At 43.6% G+C, this 19173-nt stretch overlaps 1 protein-coding gene across 1 annotated transcript in view; it reads right to left on the reverse strand.

Moving 5' to 3' along the window:
* Nucleotides 1-256: 256 nt before the first annotated feature.
* LOC146822222 (uncharacterized) overlaps nucleotides 257-19173 on the reverse strand; it is a 563188-nt gene continuing 544271 nt past the window's right edge. The window contains exon 26 of the mRNA XM_085609987.1: nucleotides 257-567. Within this exon, the coding sequence (XP_085466113.1) occupies nucleotides 527-567 (41 nt within the window). The 3' untranslated portion in view covers nucleotides 257-526. The remainder of the gene's footprint in view (nucleotides 568-19173) is intronic.

The following is a 19173-nucleotide window of genomic DNA, read 5'->3' on the forward strand; positions in this document are numbered from 1 at the left end:
GTGCCAGGCTACCGAGGGGGTGAGCTGGGGCTATCTAAGAAGGTATCCTTCCTTTCCCTGATGTGGAAACGAGGGTCCCTATTTGGCCTAAGGTACCTACCTCAGCTAACCAGGGATCCCGGGTCTCACAGTAACATGCTGTAGTAGTTTCTTTTTTTTGGAGGCGGTAGCGGTCTATTCTATAAAAAAAATACTGCAACAGGTAGCTGTGACACTTAATGGGAGAATGAATTTTGGGACAGTACTGTTATTTTTTGTAAGGTTTTATGTTGTGATGTTGTTGAGCAGGGCTAGTGATCAGATGTCATTGGTAGAGGACCCAGCAACAGGAAACATGAAGACAGGAGATTGAACAACGTTCCCCTATCCTGTGATGTACAATCTTGAACAAGTCCTTCTATGAGTCCTCACTGTCCTTTTCAAATGTAGAGAGGTTCCAACATGTACCATCATTATATCAAGATTAGTGTGGACCGCCATCCACTGCTGCTCATCTGAAGGATTCTTTTCCTGAAGATCCAGTGGGTCATGGCTTGGTTCCCTGGTCCTCCTCAGGGACTGGAAGCCCTGTAACCATGAAAGAGGAAAGCTGAGTCAATGAGAGATGATTTAAATTCAACACTGAAAATAGATATCAATTTCATTCTGCACAATAATGTATAGTGTATAATAACATTCTGCATATCATGGCATCCCTAATACACCTTTAAACATTTCCAAGCATGTTTACATTCTAATCAGATGGCAGAGTGTCACAGTCTAACCACCGTGGGTGATCTGGACAGTGCAGTCAACGCAGGGTAGTTTTAGAATGCGGGCAAACCAACCACGACAGGGTCTGGTAACAGATTTGAAAAAATTTACATTAATCCCTTCTTGCAAGTCAATATCTATTGCAGGACATATGGCATAAGCATTCGATGTACGGCGGAGTGTCAGGTACACATTGGCAGTGTATTAGCATTGTATGTGACGGGGATGTCGAAACTTTCCAGAGTCCAGACCGGGATAATGACAGAATTTACAGATACAGTGTATCTATATGTCATGTGTGAGACCTTCAACCAGTTCTGGTGCTTTTGTCAACAGTGATTTGCATGCAAGGATCCACAGACCCACACTTACAGTTGTAAAAGTGAAAACATCACTTCCCAGATCTTAGTAAAAATGCCAATAGTGGTTAAATGTGTCACACTGCATAGTAGGGGCATAACCTGGTATGAATTACTGCACATTTGCTAGATCACTCTCTAAAATGTGAAGAGCGCAGAAAGTTGCCAGGTTTCTGGGGGAAGTTTAATCAATATTTGATGCAGCGCAACGCAGCAAGGCAACTTGCTGCGCTGTACTGCACCAAATGGAGAGGGCATGAATTTGCCAAATGTACTAAGGTATGGTACATTCCTGCTCTCTCTCTGCGTTGGGCAGGGGCAGCACCTCCGCTAAGGCGAAGGAGCGTTGCCCCACTAGAATAATTCAATAATTATAATGCCATGTTATTACCATTTTATTTTTCCCTCGCGGCTCTGTTGGTGCAAGGCAAGGCTGCCCACAAAGCAGGGGAGGATTGGTAGGCACTCTCCAAGTGTGCATGACAGTATGGCCGCCCGTCTTGGGCTGGCAAAACAGTCATGTGCACTTTGCATGTTCTCCACTGGCTGCAATTCACAGCCTGGGTGGAGAACATCTGCAGGCTCCATGTTCCCATCTGAGCACTGAACCGCAGCGCTCAGACTAATCACAACGCTACTGTCAGCAGTGTCATGATTAGCTAGAAGAGCCTAGAAGATAGGGTGCTTTCTGTTCCTGCATCGTGGCAAGGAGGACAGAGGAGAGGCAGCTGCTTCTAAGGTAAGTTTAAATGTTCTTTCCTTTTCTTTTTTAAGCCCCCCGACTCACCACTGCTGCCCGATGCAGCTGATACTGGCGCTGGGGCATTTGTGACTTCCAGGAGCCAATTTAGGCACCCTTGCACCTTTGTGTACGGGTGCCAGTGTTACACCAGGGTTGGTTTTGTGCAGGAAGGGAAACCTTCCCACCTAAACACAATCCTTAGAAGCATCTAATTTAATTGTGCTGCAGAATAAAGATATTTCTCATTGTGGCAACCGCATTGGGCATGCATACAATTTTGATGCATTACCAGGTTTATGTGTCTTGGTGAATCTGGGATCCAGCAAAATACTTGGTGGGTGCGTGGGGTCACCCACTCTCCACCCATGTAAAGCCTTCTCGATGCAGGGTAGCGCAATGCAGTGACTATTGCTGCCTTGCGATATTCCAATTTACTAAGCCATGCAAGGTGAGTTTGCAATGCTTGGTAAATCTGACTTAAGGATGGCGTTACCCTTGTAACATTCTGAGCAACCCTGTTGAACTTAGATCATCAAAAGGGGATGGGGGCCAATTAATTCTAGGCCTCCCCATGATCCAGATATGAAGGGTGGTTAATATTGGATGATGTGAGAATGTGTTTTGATTGTGATTGAGTGAGTTTGAGAACTGATGATCGCTGATTATATATATTTGTGTAGGGGTCTGGAACCGCACATTATATTTGTTCCTTAAATGTTTAGGAGTGTATAACCATGTATAAAATATATTGCACATAAATGTAAACGTATATTTTCATGGTTTTGTATTTATAAAAAACAGGAAAAGGAAAAAGAATTGTATATGTACTTTCGAATAAAATAATGATGATAAATTACATCATATGGCTAAAGTGTCAAATTGTATAAATCGCATGTGTAGCCCTTATATGATGTTGTACACTTAAACTAAAGAAATATAGGTCGTGAGGGAGCTTGTTATATATCTCTTGGTTGCGTTACCCTCTTCTCCCTGACCTTAGTTCTCTCAGAGGGGGTCCCCCTTACTAGTTATGGCATTACCCTTGTGTCACCGTGCATGACGCAAGGGCAAAACAGTCCTTTGATAAATCTTGGCCCAGGTGCTTAATAAAGCAACATTGCAAATCCAATGGTTAATTATTCCACAAAGTACCATGGTGTGGGCTCCTGGGACCATAACTACATATTTTAGAGCTTTTAGCATTGATTAGGATAGTGAACTGTGCACAGAGGTTATTATCTTCTAACATAATAAAGGGCATAATTGAAAGTTGGCAGATGCACCGCAGTGAGTCATATTTAGAGACCAGAGCCTGCCTCCTGGAGATTTCTGGCCTTCGGAGAAGCTGGCACCAAATGACTGGAGCTTTTTTAAGAAAATCAAACAATTCTCTTCCCTGGCACCCTGGCCGTATTCATCTAAGGTGGGGGCCACTCAGGATCGGTTTAAGAAACGGTGGAGGGTAGTGCCTTCTTGAATGGTCCACGTCAATGGATAATCAACATCAAGAACATTGCTCGAAAGGGAATCGTTTGGGTTGTTTTTATTCGTATTTTTTTCACAGGAATGTAAATATCAATCGTGAAAGAAAAAGCAAGGAGCCGACACGTGTTTCGCCCTAGTGGCCCATTGGCCGTGGGCTTTTTCAAGGCAGTTAGAAGTAATCAGATAGATTATTAGAGAATCTATCTGACAGTTCATTTCATTCGACTTCCCCGAGACCGCAGAGATTGTTTTTCCTACATCCACAGGAAGACCCTGACGATTACTTCTAACTGCCTTGAAAAAGCCCACGGCCAATGGGCCACTAGGGCGAAACACGTGTCGGCTCCTTGCTTTTTCTTTCACGATTGATATTTACATTCCTGTGACAAAAATACGAATAAAAACAACCCAAACGATTCCCTTTCGAGCAATGTTCTTGATGTTGATTATCCATTGACGTGGACCATTCAAGAAGGCACTACCCTCCACTGTTTCTTAAACCTTATCTTTTCAATGGCTCTTGGGTGTAGCCATTTACGAGGATTGTACCACATATAAAATTGGGCCTTAACAATTGTAGCGCCGCAAGTCCAGAATTATCCACCCATACAGCAACTCATATCCACTCGGGATCGGTGTAAGGTTTCCCTGGTGGACCCATGACTGTTCACTCATTCCCGATAGAGTGGTGGATGGAGTACCCTGATCACCTAACTCTAAAGCTGAAGGTCCTGAGCCATTAAGCGTGCACTAAACCAGCCAGACTGAGCGAAGCACTATACTGGAAGACATAGATAGGAAAAACAAAATGCAAAGACTGTTCTTCAGAGAGTGTACCAGAAGCCCAGCAAACACTGTCAATGGAGTGGGCGGGAATAATCCTGGTTAATCTGAAACAAATGCTGCACTGGAATAAAAACAGCATATTATGCATGCATTGGGAAAGATTTTTCCATTAGAAAGCTGTATAAACATTGATAAAATACTGATTTCCAAATTTTGCATAACAATAGAATACCAGCAGTAGAACATCACTAAAAAAAATAAACAAAAAAGAAAGCTCTATGTGCAATGCATCTGAAGAGCAACTAGAATAAAGGAGATCTAGATCTTTTCATTAAATCTACCTCCTTGCAGAAGTGCACATAGTAAATCTTCCACAAAGCTGTTGCACACAGGGTTACATTAAACATATATTGTAGGAAAAGTACTTTATTTTCAGGGGCAATTTTTCGAACTTTACTTTGGGCAGTTCTGAAACCTTTTCTGATTTTCAAAATAAGTTGTCAGCTGTTAGTGGTTAAGGCATCATTAGCAAAACCCCACAACTTATTTCTATATGTGGCAATCTTGTGAGGTTGAGGTATGTTACTTGATGCTATAGATTTTTTTCACTGAGGTGAATTTTCACCATTCTACGCGAGCAAGGGGAGGACACCATGGGCTGTATCATGATGGGCTTTACTGGCGCAAACCGAACTGAGTGACTGTTTTAATTACTTCGGCAGAGATTTTCAAAAAATTTGCACTGGGTTTGCCTAACAAAATTGATGTAAGCCAGTGCAAAAGATTTTTTTTTTTAACTTTCCAGTGCAAAACTTGTTTTATACTGAGAAGGTGCCTGAAAGGAATGAAAAGCAGTGCAAAGGATGAGACATGGGCGTCCCTATTGAACCACCCATGGATTTTGATGAACAACACTATCTACTAACAATAGTAAACAGAGGTTTGTACCAACAAATAACACCACTTCAAAGCAGATGTTTAAAGAGAAATGGTTTTATGTCGCCTAACTTTTCCCACTTTGTATGTGGGCTTCACTCTACAGCGCACATCTGAAGGTGGGACAAGTTTGAAAGTTTATCTAGGCACAGTATTTTCTAGTGGAAAGGTACCCTTCCAGTACACAACCTATGCTAGACTCATGTAGATGTGTGCGTGGTGGTAGACATCATGATTCTATGTCAGCACTAGGGAGGGAGCGGGATAGTGCCATACCTCTGCAGATATGACACTTTCCTGCTCTTTCTCTGTCACAAAATGCAGCACATCAACTATGAGAGCTGTGCTGCATTCCTTGACATACTTCTAAATCTGGGCCTTTATGTCCAGCAGCTGCATAAAAGCAAGTGCATGGCTCTGCCCTGCTCCACAAAAACCATCATGATTTAGACCCTGCCCACAAAGACTAAAACCCAACACAAACACAATCCAGGACATATTGCAGTCTATATATAGCACAACTTCATACAGCAGGAAACATAATATACTATGAATAGTGCTGCCAGAGGCAGACATATCAGATTACATAATTAATGCTGATGTTACACAGCATGCTTCCTATTCTTGTGAGTAGATTATGGGTAAGGGTGATCAGTTAGTGTCTGAAATGTAGCTCAAACACGTGGCAATATTGGTGCATTGAAATTGAGCATTGAGCACAGCAGACATTTCCAAAATGCATTGTGATAGCTATATATGCCTTCATGGAGGAGCAGGCACCAGTGTACCTTTTTGTGCATATCTCCCCATGAGGCAGGGGAATGAGAGAAATGAGGAGATAGGAAACCCAGTTGCAGCAGGGCAGTGAGATGAAGTAGGTAGTTTCAGGAAGACGGAAGAGTGACTAAAATGAGAAGCTAAGACACAGGAGTAGGAATATGGAGGCAGCAGGAGGTGTCATCAGTGGCTGAGATAAGGATGAGTTCACAGAAGAGTGTGAAGTACTAATAGGGTGGGACATAGAGTGACAGGGGAACAGGAGGAGCAACAATCCTGAGGGGGGGGATATCAATCAGAGTGTCAGATAATTGTTGAGAGTGAAGAAAGGCAAGGTAGAAGAGTTTAGAGGAGGAGAAGCCAGGTGTTAGGAGACAAACAGGGGAGACTTCACCTGACAGTCTGAGTTGGGTCATAATAAAGAGAAACAGGAAGGCAGAGTAAGGGAGAGAAATAAGAGGGGAACAACAATAAGCGAGACATAGAAATGGTGAGACTGAGGAAGTGAAGACAGAGGAATGTGGAGACTGAGGAGTGGTGATGAAGCAGACAGTGGCAGTGACACATACCAGGAGGAAGGCAGATTCTAACGCTCAGTGATGTGCTAGGCCATCAAAATGTTCATTAATGAAAAAATCCTTAACATAATCATTCACGTTGACAATACTGAGCATATACAGCATTATAATACACAACATACCTGAATGGGAACCTTTAATGTACACACAAACTCACTGCGCTCTTGGACGTCACCAAGACCCTTCTAACAATAATTGCCATTCTTTCATACGCAACCTCTTTCTGCAGAACCACTCACAAACCCAGTTATCATCTCAGATAAGGTATCTCCCAATAGACACTGAAAACATGAATGCAGCCTTGGTATGTCTGAGATTAGTTCTTGACAAACCCTCTGGTCAAAGAATGTTGAGCTCTGTAGAGTTTGCCAATGATTGGAGTGCATTGAAATGTTAGTTATGTTTTAAAGGATCGAGTGAGTTGATGCATTAGTGTTGTAAACCCTTTAGCTGGCCGGTCCCCTTCCTGTCATCCTAAACTTACCTTTCGACTCAACATGGGACCTGTGTCTTCTTTCATCTCACAACATTATTGTGGTGATGAGTTGGAGCAGAAGGTGGATATTGAACCGTACACAGTGCCCCAGGTTGTATTCCTGCTGTTCCATGATTTCAAAAGTTGCTGGTCATTTCATGGTTTTTTTCTGTCGCTCCTCCCTCAGACAATTTTACCAGCCGATCAGGGTCCTGTTACAGAACTGAATCCCAATATAAGTTGCAGGGCCATTTTCAGACTGTGATACAGTAGAACATATGGTGAAATACACATCGTTCCCATTGCCCACCTTGAAATCTATGTTGAACACACCGCATGGCTGTGGAATGAATGGCAAGGTTTTGGAACGCATGCACAAAAGTCCTCATGAATGCATGCACAGGGCTACCTGCATCATGCCAGTGCAGAAGCTGAAACATGTAGCTGTGGAGAGGCGCATGGAACACAGAGCTATTTACCATGCATGTTCTTGCTTAAACGTTTGCCTGAAGTAAGGGAAGAAATGCTCAATGGGATTCAATATGAATGTTTGACCTGTGCTCTGTTTCAAGCATTATTGTACCTTCATGCTAAAGTATATCACCTGGCTTTGCCCATTAAAGACAAGTTGAGGGGTGTATCTTTCATCATGGGGTCTGATCTAGAGAAAGAGTTGTGCACAATGTGTGAGCGAGGCATTATTGAAACCCGTTGAGTCCATTATGAAATGAGGATTTGTATTGACTTTGCTCTGTTCTGGCAAAAAGAACTGGGTTGGTACTCATCCTCTTAACAAAACCAGAGATCTCCTAGAATTGTCAGGTGGTGTTGCATGGTTGTCCAAAATTGTCTTAGCAGCAGCATATCACCAGGTAGAGTTAAAATGTGAGACCCAGACATCTCACTGTGTTCAACTCGCCTATTGGTACTTTTTAGTTGTGCCCAATGTCTTTTGGTTTGGCATTGGCAGCGTCAGTATTTCAAAGGATTATGGTCCATCTATTGAATGGTATTAGTGGGTTCGTAGTCTACTAGGATGATGTACTGATATATGCTAAAGACGTCACAGAACATAATGCCAATTTGAATGAAGAATTGAGTGTGTTAAATAATGGCAAATGACAGTTCTGGAAGAAGAAAAGGGAATGGTTGGGTCATTTTATTATCCAAGAGGGCATGAAGCCATACCCAGGTCTAATTAAGACATTTGTGGAATGTTCTCCTTTCAAGAACAACTTAAATCCTTTCCTGAATTGTGTGAGTTTCACTCAAAATCCATACCGAAGTAAGTTACTAGGATAAAATGCCTCTCTCACATGTTAAAAAGGAGTGTTTTGTTTTAATGGAATGAGCAATTTCAGCCTAACTTTGATTGGATGAAAGATGTAATCACCAGTGCTAAAGCATGGAAGTCTTATGACCCAGGATCATGTTGGTCTGAGGAAAACAAATTGTGTTCTTAGTTGGGATATTACGCTAAAAGCACTGAAATCTCATAGTAGAGATAATGAACATGCCATTAGAACTTCTCTTTAGAAAATCTTTCTTTATAGAAATGTATTTTGAGGAATACTTCTAAATACGTGCAACAATTGAACAAATACGGGCCGTTTAGACCAGGATGTTATTGTTACAACATAGCAATGTGAAGGGTACAATAATCTCACTGATCTGAATTTTCAATCTAAACTGTATTAATTGAGGTGAGAACACAAATGTAAATGTTAATGTTCTTAGAGGGCTAGGGTGGGAAAGGTATTTGAAGTTAATACTCTTGGGTATAGTATTATGACTTAGGATAATTGGGAAATAGCTTGGCATATAACTCAATATAAATCTGTGATCAATCTAAATATACAGCTGCATAAGTAAGTTGTAGTGTCAAAAACAATACATTAAAACAAAATGTTTCTCTATGAACTGATTTCTAGAAAAGCAGTGGAATTCCTCATAGAAGTCTTTTCAAAGGAAGGGTATTCGGGAGTTCTCATTTCAGATAATGGAGTACAATCTGTGGGGTAGGAAATGGAGAACTTTCTCAAGCTATTAGGAGACAGACATTTGAAAGCTCATTGTATTACCCTCAAATGAATAGGTTATTTGAATGTATGAGCAGGATTTTGTTTGAATGCATGAGGTGGCCTAGAACTATCAAATGCCAAATTGGAGAAGATGTACAAGCTATGTTGTGGTTTTGTGCCGTAAAATGACCTACTCACTTAGGGGCATATCTACAAGGCGGCGATATAAAATTATCGCCGCTTTTGCAGCTGTTTTTGGCCGAAAAGCGGCGATAATTTTATCGCTATATCAGCAAGGTCATGCTATCGCGTGAAACCTTGCCTTAGCGCCTGAATTCCTAATGCCCATCTTTACATCTCTAATGAGATGCAAAGATGAGAGCGACATTTCTCCTATTATCAAGCCTTACACAAAGCAGCATAGCGACAAGAAAAGTAGCGATGACCTCTGTTATTGCTACTTTCTTTACGCCTGCTTTGAAACTGATTTAGCCATGATATCCTATGTAAGGTGGATATCATGGCTAAGTATGTGAGGCCCTATCAGCAAGCTATCGCCAAACTTCGTTTGGCAGTTAGCGCTAGGATTTTTATCGCTTTTGAGATAAGCGTTGCTAATAGCAAGCTATCTCAGCGATAAAAACCCACGCTAGCCGGCGATAATTATCCTAGCGCTAAGCGCGCTTAGCGTTAATTATCGCTGGTTGTTGCTGATATGCCATTTAGTATCACATTTCATGTTGTTGCGTAGAAGGAGAGAAATGCCAAAGGTGTGCGCTGCCAACTTGTGATCATCAAACATGGGTAAAAACATCAACTTTCTGCACATTTCAGTGAGGAATCATTCTGGAATTGGTGTTGATTCTCGAAATTCCTGCAAGCTATTGTTCCCACACTTCCTCGATGAAAACACTTCCTTAATTGTGTGACCAAGTTTAGGAAATCTGCCTTTTCTGCATGGTCCACCCACATTTTTCACCTTTGCCTTAACCCTATTTTTGCTGTGTGTACAGCTCTGTGCACTAACAAGTAGTAAAGTATCTTTGGCCCGCCTCCTTTAAACATGGCTCAATAGGCATTTCTCTGATTGGTACATTTAACTAGCCTGAAATACTTCCCTCAAAGTCGTTTGTATATTGTGTAGTAAGTGAACCTAGGATCTAGAAGTTAAATGCCACTTATTCAGTGCACCACATATTGTGCCATCCACTATAGTGGCAGTGCAAACATGGCTTCAGGACTACCCTGAGTAGCTTGACTGTCACAGCATAATTCCTGAAGTGCGACCCGTTAAAGTATTCCACTTTGATAGACAAAAAATCCTCCATTTTAAATATTAGTAAGTTACCCCTGGTTAAGCCTTGTAGTGCACAAAATCGAAGGCATGGTATTTAAAAGTGGGACAGGTAGAAATTGCTAGTATCCCCATGTTCCTACAGTGGCAAGGCCTAAAAAACTATTTTCAGTGTGGCAGGCCAGTGCATATTAAAATAGTAACATTGCTAACTAGGAAAAGGGACCTGCTAGAAAAATAATGAAACCACTAAATTTAATAGTTGTTAAAAATACAATTCAATGGTAAAGTTGGATGTAACCCTGGTGGTGCACTTAAACAGAGCGGACAGGATGGCAAGACAATTATCCCCTGTCTAGTTGTTGAAGAACGCTGCTTTGTTCTACCAGATGCCTGTCTCTGGATTTGTTGTGGTGACTGTGGTGTCGTTAAACTCAACAACACTCTCACAAACTCCCTAGCCCTCAGACCCCAATTTTAGAGTGGCCAAAGACTTTCGCCATCTTAAAAATGCCCTGAAATTTTGCATTTTGGGTAAACAGGAACTAATGAAAAAGTTTGTAGGGTTGGCCCAGTAACATAAGCCTCATTGGTTAGATCACCTCCGTCCACTTGCTGGTACTGGGCCTAAACGTGGCACTCCAAGGCAACTGGACAGAACACTTTATGGACTTCCAGAAAATGAGGAGAGAATAGCAACTGCTGTCTTTGACATGAGAGGGGCTGCTCGGCTGACCAGTGGCAACTGTACTGGACTGGACTCTGTTGTTGGCTTCTTCCTGACACCCATGAGTCTCTTCATTTCCTGGGGGCCTTAGAAATGGAAGTGAGACTTAATGGGCCAAGTCAGAAGGCAAAGTTTTTTACAAAAATGAACCTTGTTGGCATATCCGACCCATGCTCCATCGCGTTTGGCCTCACATAAGGCTTAGGTCCAGGTCTACGGTGACCATTGACTGTCATTGTTGCTTTCTGCTTTTTTGGCGATATTTTTACTTAACATTTTCAACAATTCATATTGCCAGTTCGCCTTGTAGGATTTTTAACATTTTGGGGTAATTTTGTTTATTAAATGTCCTCTGTTTTCTGATTTGGTTTGGGATTTTATTGCCTGTTTTTTTGTCATTTTTTAATGTTTTGGTACTGCATAAATATGTTACCCATTGCCCTAATTAAAGTCTGTCTGTTGAGTGCTACAGCTAACCAGGGGCTTAGCTCAGGGTAATTTATCAGCTTTGAGGGTTCCCCCTAACAAGAATTGCAATTGAACCTTGAGGTCGCTAGGGGCCCACCGCAAATAATAATCCTAGCACATGAGAAAGGACAGTCCTCAAAATGCGATGCAGAGACACATAATTTCTGACTTATAAATGAGCATTTTTGGTGATGTGGACAGCTGCAAGATTTGGCCCCAAGCTCAACCACCTTCTGGAGACATTCTGAAATGAGACACTCAGGGGAGCCTAATAAGGTGAGACTTGAGGGGATCCCACTACATTTACCCATAATGCCCTACAAACTTCAGGCATTAGCTAAAATCACACACTCACATTTCTGTGAGGGAAAGGTTTGGAATCTGTGGGGCTCCACAAAATTCCTACCACCCAATGTTCCGGCCCTTTTGCTAATCAAAGCAACACCTCAAGTGTATGACTGGGCTGAACGCCACTCCAGTGATGCCTCTACCTCAGAGACTGGTGCTCAGTGGGCAGATGTATGCTCCCCCATCCCCACCACTGGGGATGTTGGAGACGATTCTCCCTTGTGTCCTGACTTTTATTTTTTAAAAAGTAATTACTTCAGGTGTTTCTACCAGAAGCATTTTCTTTTCTTTTGTGGCTATCAACACATTCCTGATGGCTGCACTTTAAAAGCCTTGTAGCCATTTGGAACGTGCTGATGGCTGCACTAAAGAGGTTAAATATGGACAAGAATTAACTAATTGTCTTTAGCAACTCCTCGATTTTGACTGTTAATTTGTAGTCAGACATGCACAAACCCGAACGGTGGCATAGTTTTCGATTAACATCTGACTCTTGAAGCACACATCCACAAATAAACTTCTGTTTTCTAATAATGAAATTTAACAGGAAGATCCTCCTCTGCTTTCTAGCTTGACAAGGGAAACCCTGGTTCAAGCAATTACAAAATCCAGGCTTGATTACTGCAATTATCTTTTCTTTGAGTCTTCACTGGGTAAGGTACAACTGATCCAGAACATGGCTGCATATCTCATTCTTTATCTGAAACATGGCTCACATCTGCTCCCACTTGACTACCCTTTATTTGCTACCAATGCGTAAATAATGGCTGTTCAAATCACTTTGCTTCTGTCACAAAAACCTCTACAGCCTTGCAACCAGTAACTATGTGTCATCACTCTTTTCACTATAAATCCTGAACTAGATGCTTTACGCAAGTTGTAGCACATTGTACACATTCCTAAACTCAGGAATGTTCATATGAGAGGCTGCACCTTCAGCATGATCATCACCAAAGCATGGAACAGCCTTCCTCTAAATCTCAGAGCAGAGAAATGCCTGCTCAAATTCTACAACTCTCCAACATTCAATCTTTTCTCCACATATCCTCCTATGTGATTGGTTCCCAACCCTCATACATGCTAGCACCAGGATACTCTATCCATGGGAATGGAACCAATTAGACAACTGCAACTTCAAAGTACACCAGAATCAGATTTGTAATTTATTATCTATTAGATGAAATTATTACAGAATGTGAAACACATCATCCTTGGCATACATTTAGCCTAAAATACTGCAATGCTTAAAAAAAAACAAAAAAAAACACTTCCCTTGCTGTCACACTCTGAAAATTGTTTTTTTTTTTTGTTTAAATTAAAAAAGGTGATCAAGTCATTCTACTATGGTCCCCAATGTCCTATGAAAGTCTCCTTTGAAGGTTCCCAGCATTCTGCAGAAAAGCTTTCATCTCACATCAGGCTTATTCAGTTACCCCTCCTTATGAAACTTTTTGACACCTTAGTCATGAATTTTGTCAAACAAGCCAACATCGGTGAATGACCACTCTTCAAGTACAGGTCCACAGCACTCTTATATTTGCAAAGCCCTTATTTTAGCGGAGGGACACCTCACAGGAGGCAGTTCTGCACTCTATAAATGCCATGACTTGAATTGAAATTAATTGGATTGGCGCAGAATTGATTTCAGAAAAATGTATATTGTTCTGCCAGTCCTGGGCAAGTGGAGGTCAGATGAGTTACATCCTCCTGTTTATATATACCACGTAAAGGGAGGGAGAGATCTCCACTTCCTACAACATACCCTTCACACATATAACAAATGAACACGCAAGATAAGGTAGGGAAATATTGCAACTGGCATATTTTGCCCAGTGCTAGCATCTTATGGGACAAAGTAGAAAGGAGATTCTGGGCAGAAGCCACGCCCACATGGTTGTGACATGCTTAATCATTGTCTAGTCTACTCCACCATGGTAAGACTTTACCCGCATTTCTGTTCCTAGCCACCAATGAGGGAGATCCAAATAAGTGATGCTGGATATATGTGGGGTCAAAATTAAAACTGAAAACAACCTCTGTGTATCCCTAAGGGATTTCCTTAATTTTTCAGGTAAACAAGCAGTACACAATTGAAAAGGGAATCAGCCATTACAACGCGGTCATAACCACGCGTGACCGTCACCACAAAGCCATTACCACGCATATGCCTTTACCACGCATGCTTTTACCACGAGTATGCATTTACGACGCATGATAAAGGCATATGCGTGGTAATGGCTTTGTGGTGACGATCACGTGCGGTTACTGTCACACGCTGTCATGGCTGTGGCTTAAGTGCTTTAAATTAATTTTTAGGGCTTAGTGTTAATGTGTTAACTCTCCAAAAGGCTGATGAACTAATATAAACTCGTAACAGTTTTTTTTAAAGTCTGAAAAGATTGGACACCTCTTTAAAACTAACTGTGAGCTTCAAGGACCAACACCGGGGTGTCTGTGGCTGTGGATCTCCTGGCTCTAGGGGAAGTGTGGCAGGTAAATTAAGATTGATGGCAGGAAACTACTAAAATTGCGGCGGTCGGCGTTTGCACTCCTGGTTTGGCCCCCCAGGCAACACAAAGCAAATACGCTGAAACAGGTTGAACATAGAGGGCAGACTACAGTAATCAAAGCGGCATGACAAAAACTTACATTTTAGTACCTGCAATGAGGAGAGGGTGTGTTAGACCTGTCAGCCCTAGGGTGGTCTACCCCGGGTTTTTTTTTACCCTTGTCGCCTCATTTTTGCCGCCATCTTTTTGTTGGCCCTAGGTCTCTGGGTGCCTTACCACTGCTAAACAGTGCTGAGGTGCAGGTGCTCTCTCCTAACAACATGGCTGCCCTGGCCCCTGCTACTGCGTAGTGGCCACTGCATACACACACTAGTGGTTAGGAGCAGGCTGGGACATCTTGATACAGTATCTTTACCATCACGCCTTTTTGTCCCATAGACAGTTATGTGGAAGCTCCTGGAACCTTCCAGCCCTGGGAGGGATTATGCTTTGCCGCCTTAACAGGAGGGTCACCTGACCTGGGGGTATAAGAGGAAAGGAAGGAAACTGAGCCAGTCAGTTGGGGCACCACTGGACATGGGGGAACCTCTGCCAGAGCGTAGGTGGTTGGGCCTAGGGGAGAAACCTACACTACTTGGACTGACTGAGTCTAGGCCCTGCTGTACCCAAGTTAGATGAGGGACTCTGCCTGCCTGCTGATCTTGCCTGGTGAGGGGGGAACCCAGGGGACCATCTCAAGTGTGCTGCAGGGACCCACCCTGCCACTGATGACTGCCAACTCAACCCCCTTCTCCCCCTAATAAGCCTACCAGGGGGACCTGCCATCTCCTTTCCCCCTAAGACAAGTGCTGACCTGGACTGTCGCTGTGGGCCCTCCAAGAACTGCAGGTAAAGCGCTGTGTCTTCCAAGCGCTGTGTCCACCTAGCGCTGTGCTTGCTGAGCGCTGTGTCTTTCAAGCGCTGTGCCCACTGTAGTAAGGAATCCCTTAATACGTCCATTATTGTTAAGTTAGCATAACCACGTTAGATGTTAGAAAGCCATCTTGCTGTTTTTGCGCACGACACTGCACGTTTACATGTTATTGATTAAACAAACTGCTGACTCGAGCTTTGCCTCCCATGAGAGCAATCTGTTGTTACCATCCCGAGCTCTGCGCAGCGACCTTGGTCTGTACATGGTGTGACAAAACAGTCTGGGTCGTTAGACAATGCATGTTTTCCACTCTAGGTTGATCGACCCACTATTTAGCCATAACACACAGGCAGCTGCGAATACCTGAAAGCTGGTGCTTTTAATATTGCAGACATCATGTTTAATATTCAGACCGAAGACGAGCCTTCCTGCGAGAAGACTCCTGATGCTCCTGTGATATGAATTCACTAAGCTGATCTTTGAGGTATGGGGTCCCCTATTCAAGCCTAAGAGACCTTCTATTAGCATAATAATAATATTAGCTTCTTAGTAAAGGGAAGGTGGTAGTATCCACTGTCATTTATAACATGATCACTCCCTTTATATTCTATGGTATTGTAACGATGCTGATGGTTTTAATTATAATCATTTGTCTGCTTGTATTAGCCAAAGTACTGCATCTTAGGACACGTGGTCTATAAAAATAAACTCTTTTTATTTTCACCGTGTCTCTGTTTATTCTTGTTGTGGACTGATGTGAGAATAATATACGAACAGGTATTTCCGATTCCCACCATTCTTGAGAATATACTGAGTCGCTTGTTCTGGGTTGTCTTTTCATTGGGACCGCCGAGCCAAATCTCGGATAACGAATGGGACACTTATGCTAGCCGGATACTGGGTTCTGGGTTCTGAGGTGAGTTTCTGGTACACCACAATTCACTGAGGTCCTGGGGTTCTACGCATAGTTCTGTGTATAAGCAGAATCCCTGCAACATGGCGCACCTAAGGTTTCTTCAAGCTTGATCATTAAAAAGGTTATTGAACCCTTGTGCTACTGATTACTTCGAGTGTAGCTTGTCCTTATGGTGGTAGATATTGCGGCGCATAGCCGTGCAGCTCTGAAACGTCATTTGACGCAGTATGGGGTGCCGGACACTGGTATGAACGTCATCTTTGTGGTAGGAGCCGATGCGGCTCATCCTTATGAGTTGTTCTACTCTTGGGTGACGCTTCCGGCAGTGAGTGAGGACGATAATACCTTTCATTCTTACACTGCCACTGCCGTGCCTGCGAGCTATACGCCGTATAGGACACAGGAAATACCAATATCTGCTTGGCAGCATCTTATTTGGTTTAATGGCGCCCTTCCCCATGTGCTTATACCGCCGAGAATGGGCCCTTTATCGATTGCCGGGGCCACTTGGCCGGTACTAGCCGGATTTACGCCTCATCCCCGTTACCTCACGGTGACGGTGGCTGAATTGCGTGTACTACACACTGCCCTTATTACGGTTTATAGGGCGTTGGTGCAGTATGTGTCGCGCAATGTGCAGGCGGGGGCACCTGCTGTTGCGGGACAGCCTACTGACCACCACGCAGTGGTCATTAGTCCTGTTATGGTTAATTCTGTTATGGGCAAGCGCCCCCAAACGCGGGATGATTTCCCCTTTTGGCTTGCTGAAAAATTTGACCAGATAGAAGCGGTTTATCCGAATACATCTCCTGTGGAGAAACACAGGATCCTTACCATTAGTTTGCCTAAAGACTTGGTCCCCGACATTGAAGATTGTGTAAACTGGGGCAAGGTCTTTGCAGCGACGTACTCGCAGTGCTTTGGCACTCCGTCTATGTCGGTGCTGCCCTCCGTGATTAAACGTGTTCAAGATAACCACGGTGCGGAGTCTGCGGTAGAATTAGGAATGCAGCTTCTCGGACAGTTTGACCTGGTGGCTTCCATGATGATGTGTAACCTTAAAGGTGATGCTATGCAGTTCCAAGTTCGTAACGAACTGAAGAAAGTTGCTGATGAGGATAAGCCGCGGGAATTTGCGAAAATAATCTCGTCTGCGTACAGAGATTTGGGTCGTAGCTCTTTAGGAGTTAAGCCTGTGATCAAAACTCCCGGAATTAAGCAGCAGGGTAAGGCGGAAGCCTCTGGTAAGGATGACCGTCCAAACTTTCCGAAACAAAATTGGCGGTCAAAACAACAGGGAAAGCAGCAGCAGAAACAGGGCTCTCGGCCTGCCTCTCCCGTTCAGTCAGGTAGTGAACGCACTTATGATCTACGTGATCGTGCTACTATTAAGTCTCCTGATAGATTTCAGGTTTCTGAACAACGTTCTCCTCGTTCTTCACAGGAAACATCGGCTTCACAGTCCGGTGGCGGAGGCGGTGGCAAAGGTCGGGGTGCTCCACAAACACGTGACCAGCCCCGACAGACCGAAGGTAAAGGCAAGCAGGACGAATTTGCACGACAAAGACCCCCGTTTCAGAAGAAGAAAGTGGCTGCTCTAACGGCAAGATATGCCTCAGATAGTGCGGACACAGCTTCGGAACCGGACATGGGCGCTGACGCTACTGGACAGCGCAGCGGAAATTACCATAGTCCGTCAAGCTCTGCGTCCATTTCTGGCGGCGACAGCAACTGATGTATTGGTTACTGTTGAAACAGCTGACACCAGAGTGGCTCCCCCTGACAGACTTTATGAAATAGTCTTACTAATTGAGGGTGACACTCAACGTACAATAAAGGGGATTTTTTGGGATAATCTGACTACCACCTATGATATCCTCCTAGCGGAGGCAGATTGGCCCCCAGCTTTCATTTTAGAAGCTCCTAGAGGGGAGGAGGTAATCCTCCCGTCCTTTGCGCACACAGTGCCTAAGGACCAGGCTGAAGTGTACGCTGAGGAGTGGGCGCTGGCGCTTGCGCCGGCGGTGTATCGTATTCAGGTGGGGTGGGACCGGTTGTCTCCCTGCCATGAGATTCCATTACGGTCTATGCCCCAGCCGCAACCCCAATATCCCATGCGTTGTGAAGCTAGACCGCACGTCGCGGCAATCCTTGAGCAATTGGAATATCAGGGTGTTATTGAAACTTGTGTGTCCCCTATAAATAACCCTTTATTCACTGTGACGAAGCCTGACGGATCGTACCGTTTAGTTTTGGATTACCGGCACCTAAATTCACATTGCCGGACCTGCGCGGTACAAAATACACACAGCTCGGCTCTTGTCGACAGTCTCGTGCGTAAGAGATTTAAAACGACACTTGACATTTCCAATGGCTTTTTTAGCCACAACCTGTCCACACTGAGTAGCCAGAGGACAGCGTTTACTTCGGGCGGTAAACAAAAACAGTTCACAAGATTAGCCATGGGCTATAAAAACAGCCCTGGCGTCTTTTCCGCTCGCGTGGTCTCGCTCTTAGAGAGAATAGACCCCGACGCATACTCCTATGTTGACGGATGATGAGCTGATGCCACATCTGTCTCGAGTCGACAATATAATAGTGAGTTTTGCAGACTATGGCTACAAATTTAATTTTGCGAAGTCTCACATCGCGGAATATACAGTGTTGTTTTTGGGCTACTAGCTCAACAATGAGGCTAAGGGATTGGCTCCTCACTTTCTGGAGAAGTGCGCATGCTTGCGTGCTCCCACAACACTGAAAAAATTACAATCTTTGCTGGGCTTTCTGAATTTCGGCCGTACGTATATTCCTGATTATGCCCAGCGTATCAAGCCGCTATACGCCTTGGTACAACCTTCTTTTTCGAAGTCTAGCTGGCAACTAGAACATTCTGCTATTTTACAGTCTTTACAGGCTGATCTTCTTGCTTCACAATACTTACTGACGCGTGATAACCGCACTAACCCGGTGATAAGAATAGTGCCAGGCGCAGTGGGTTTCACGTATTTGACGTTCAATGAGGGCGATACAGTCCCCATTGCGTATAAATCACACTTGTACACCTCTGCTGAGTTGCGTTTTTCCA

Source organism: Triturus cristatus, chromosome 6 (genome assembly GCF_964204655.1).
Source record: "Triturus cristatus chromosome 6, aTriCri1.1, whole genome shotgun sequence".
Taxonomy (NCBI): domain Eukaryota; kingdom Metazoa; phylum Chordata; class Amphibia; order Caudata; family Salamandridae; genus Triturus; species Triturus cristatus.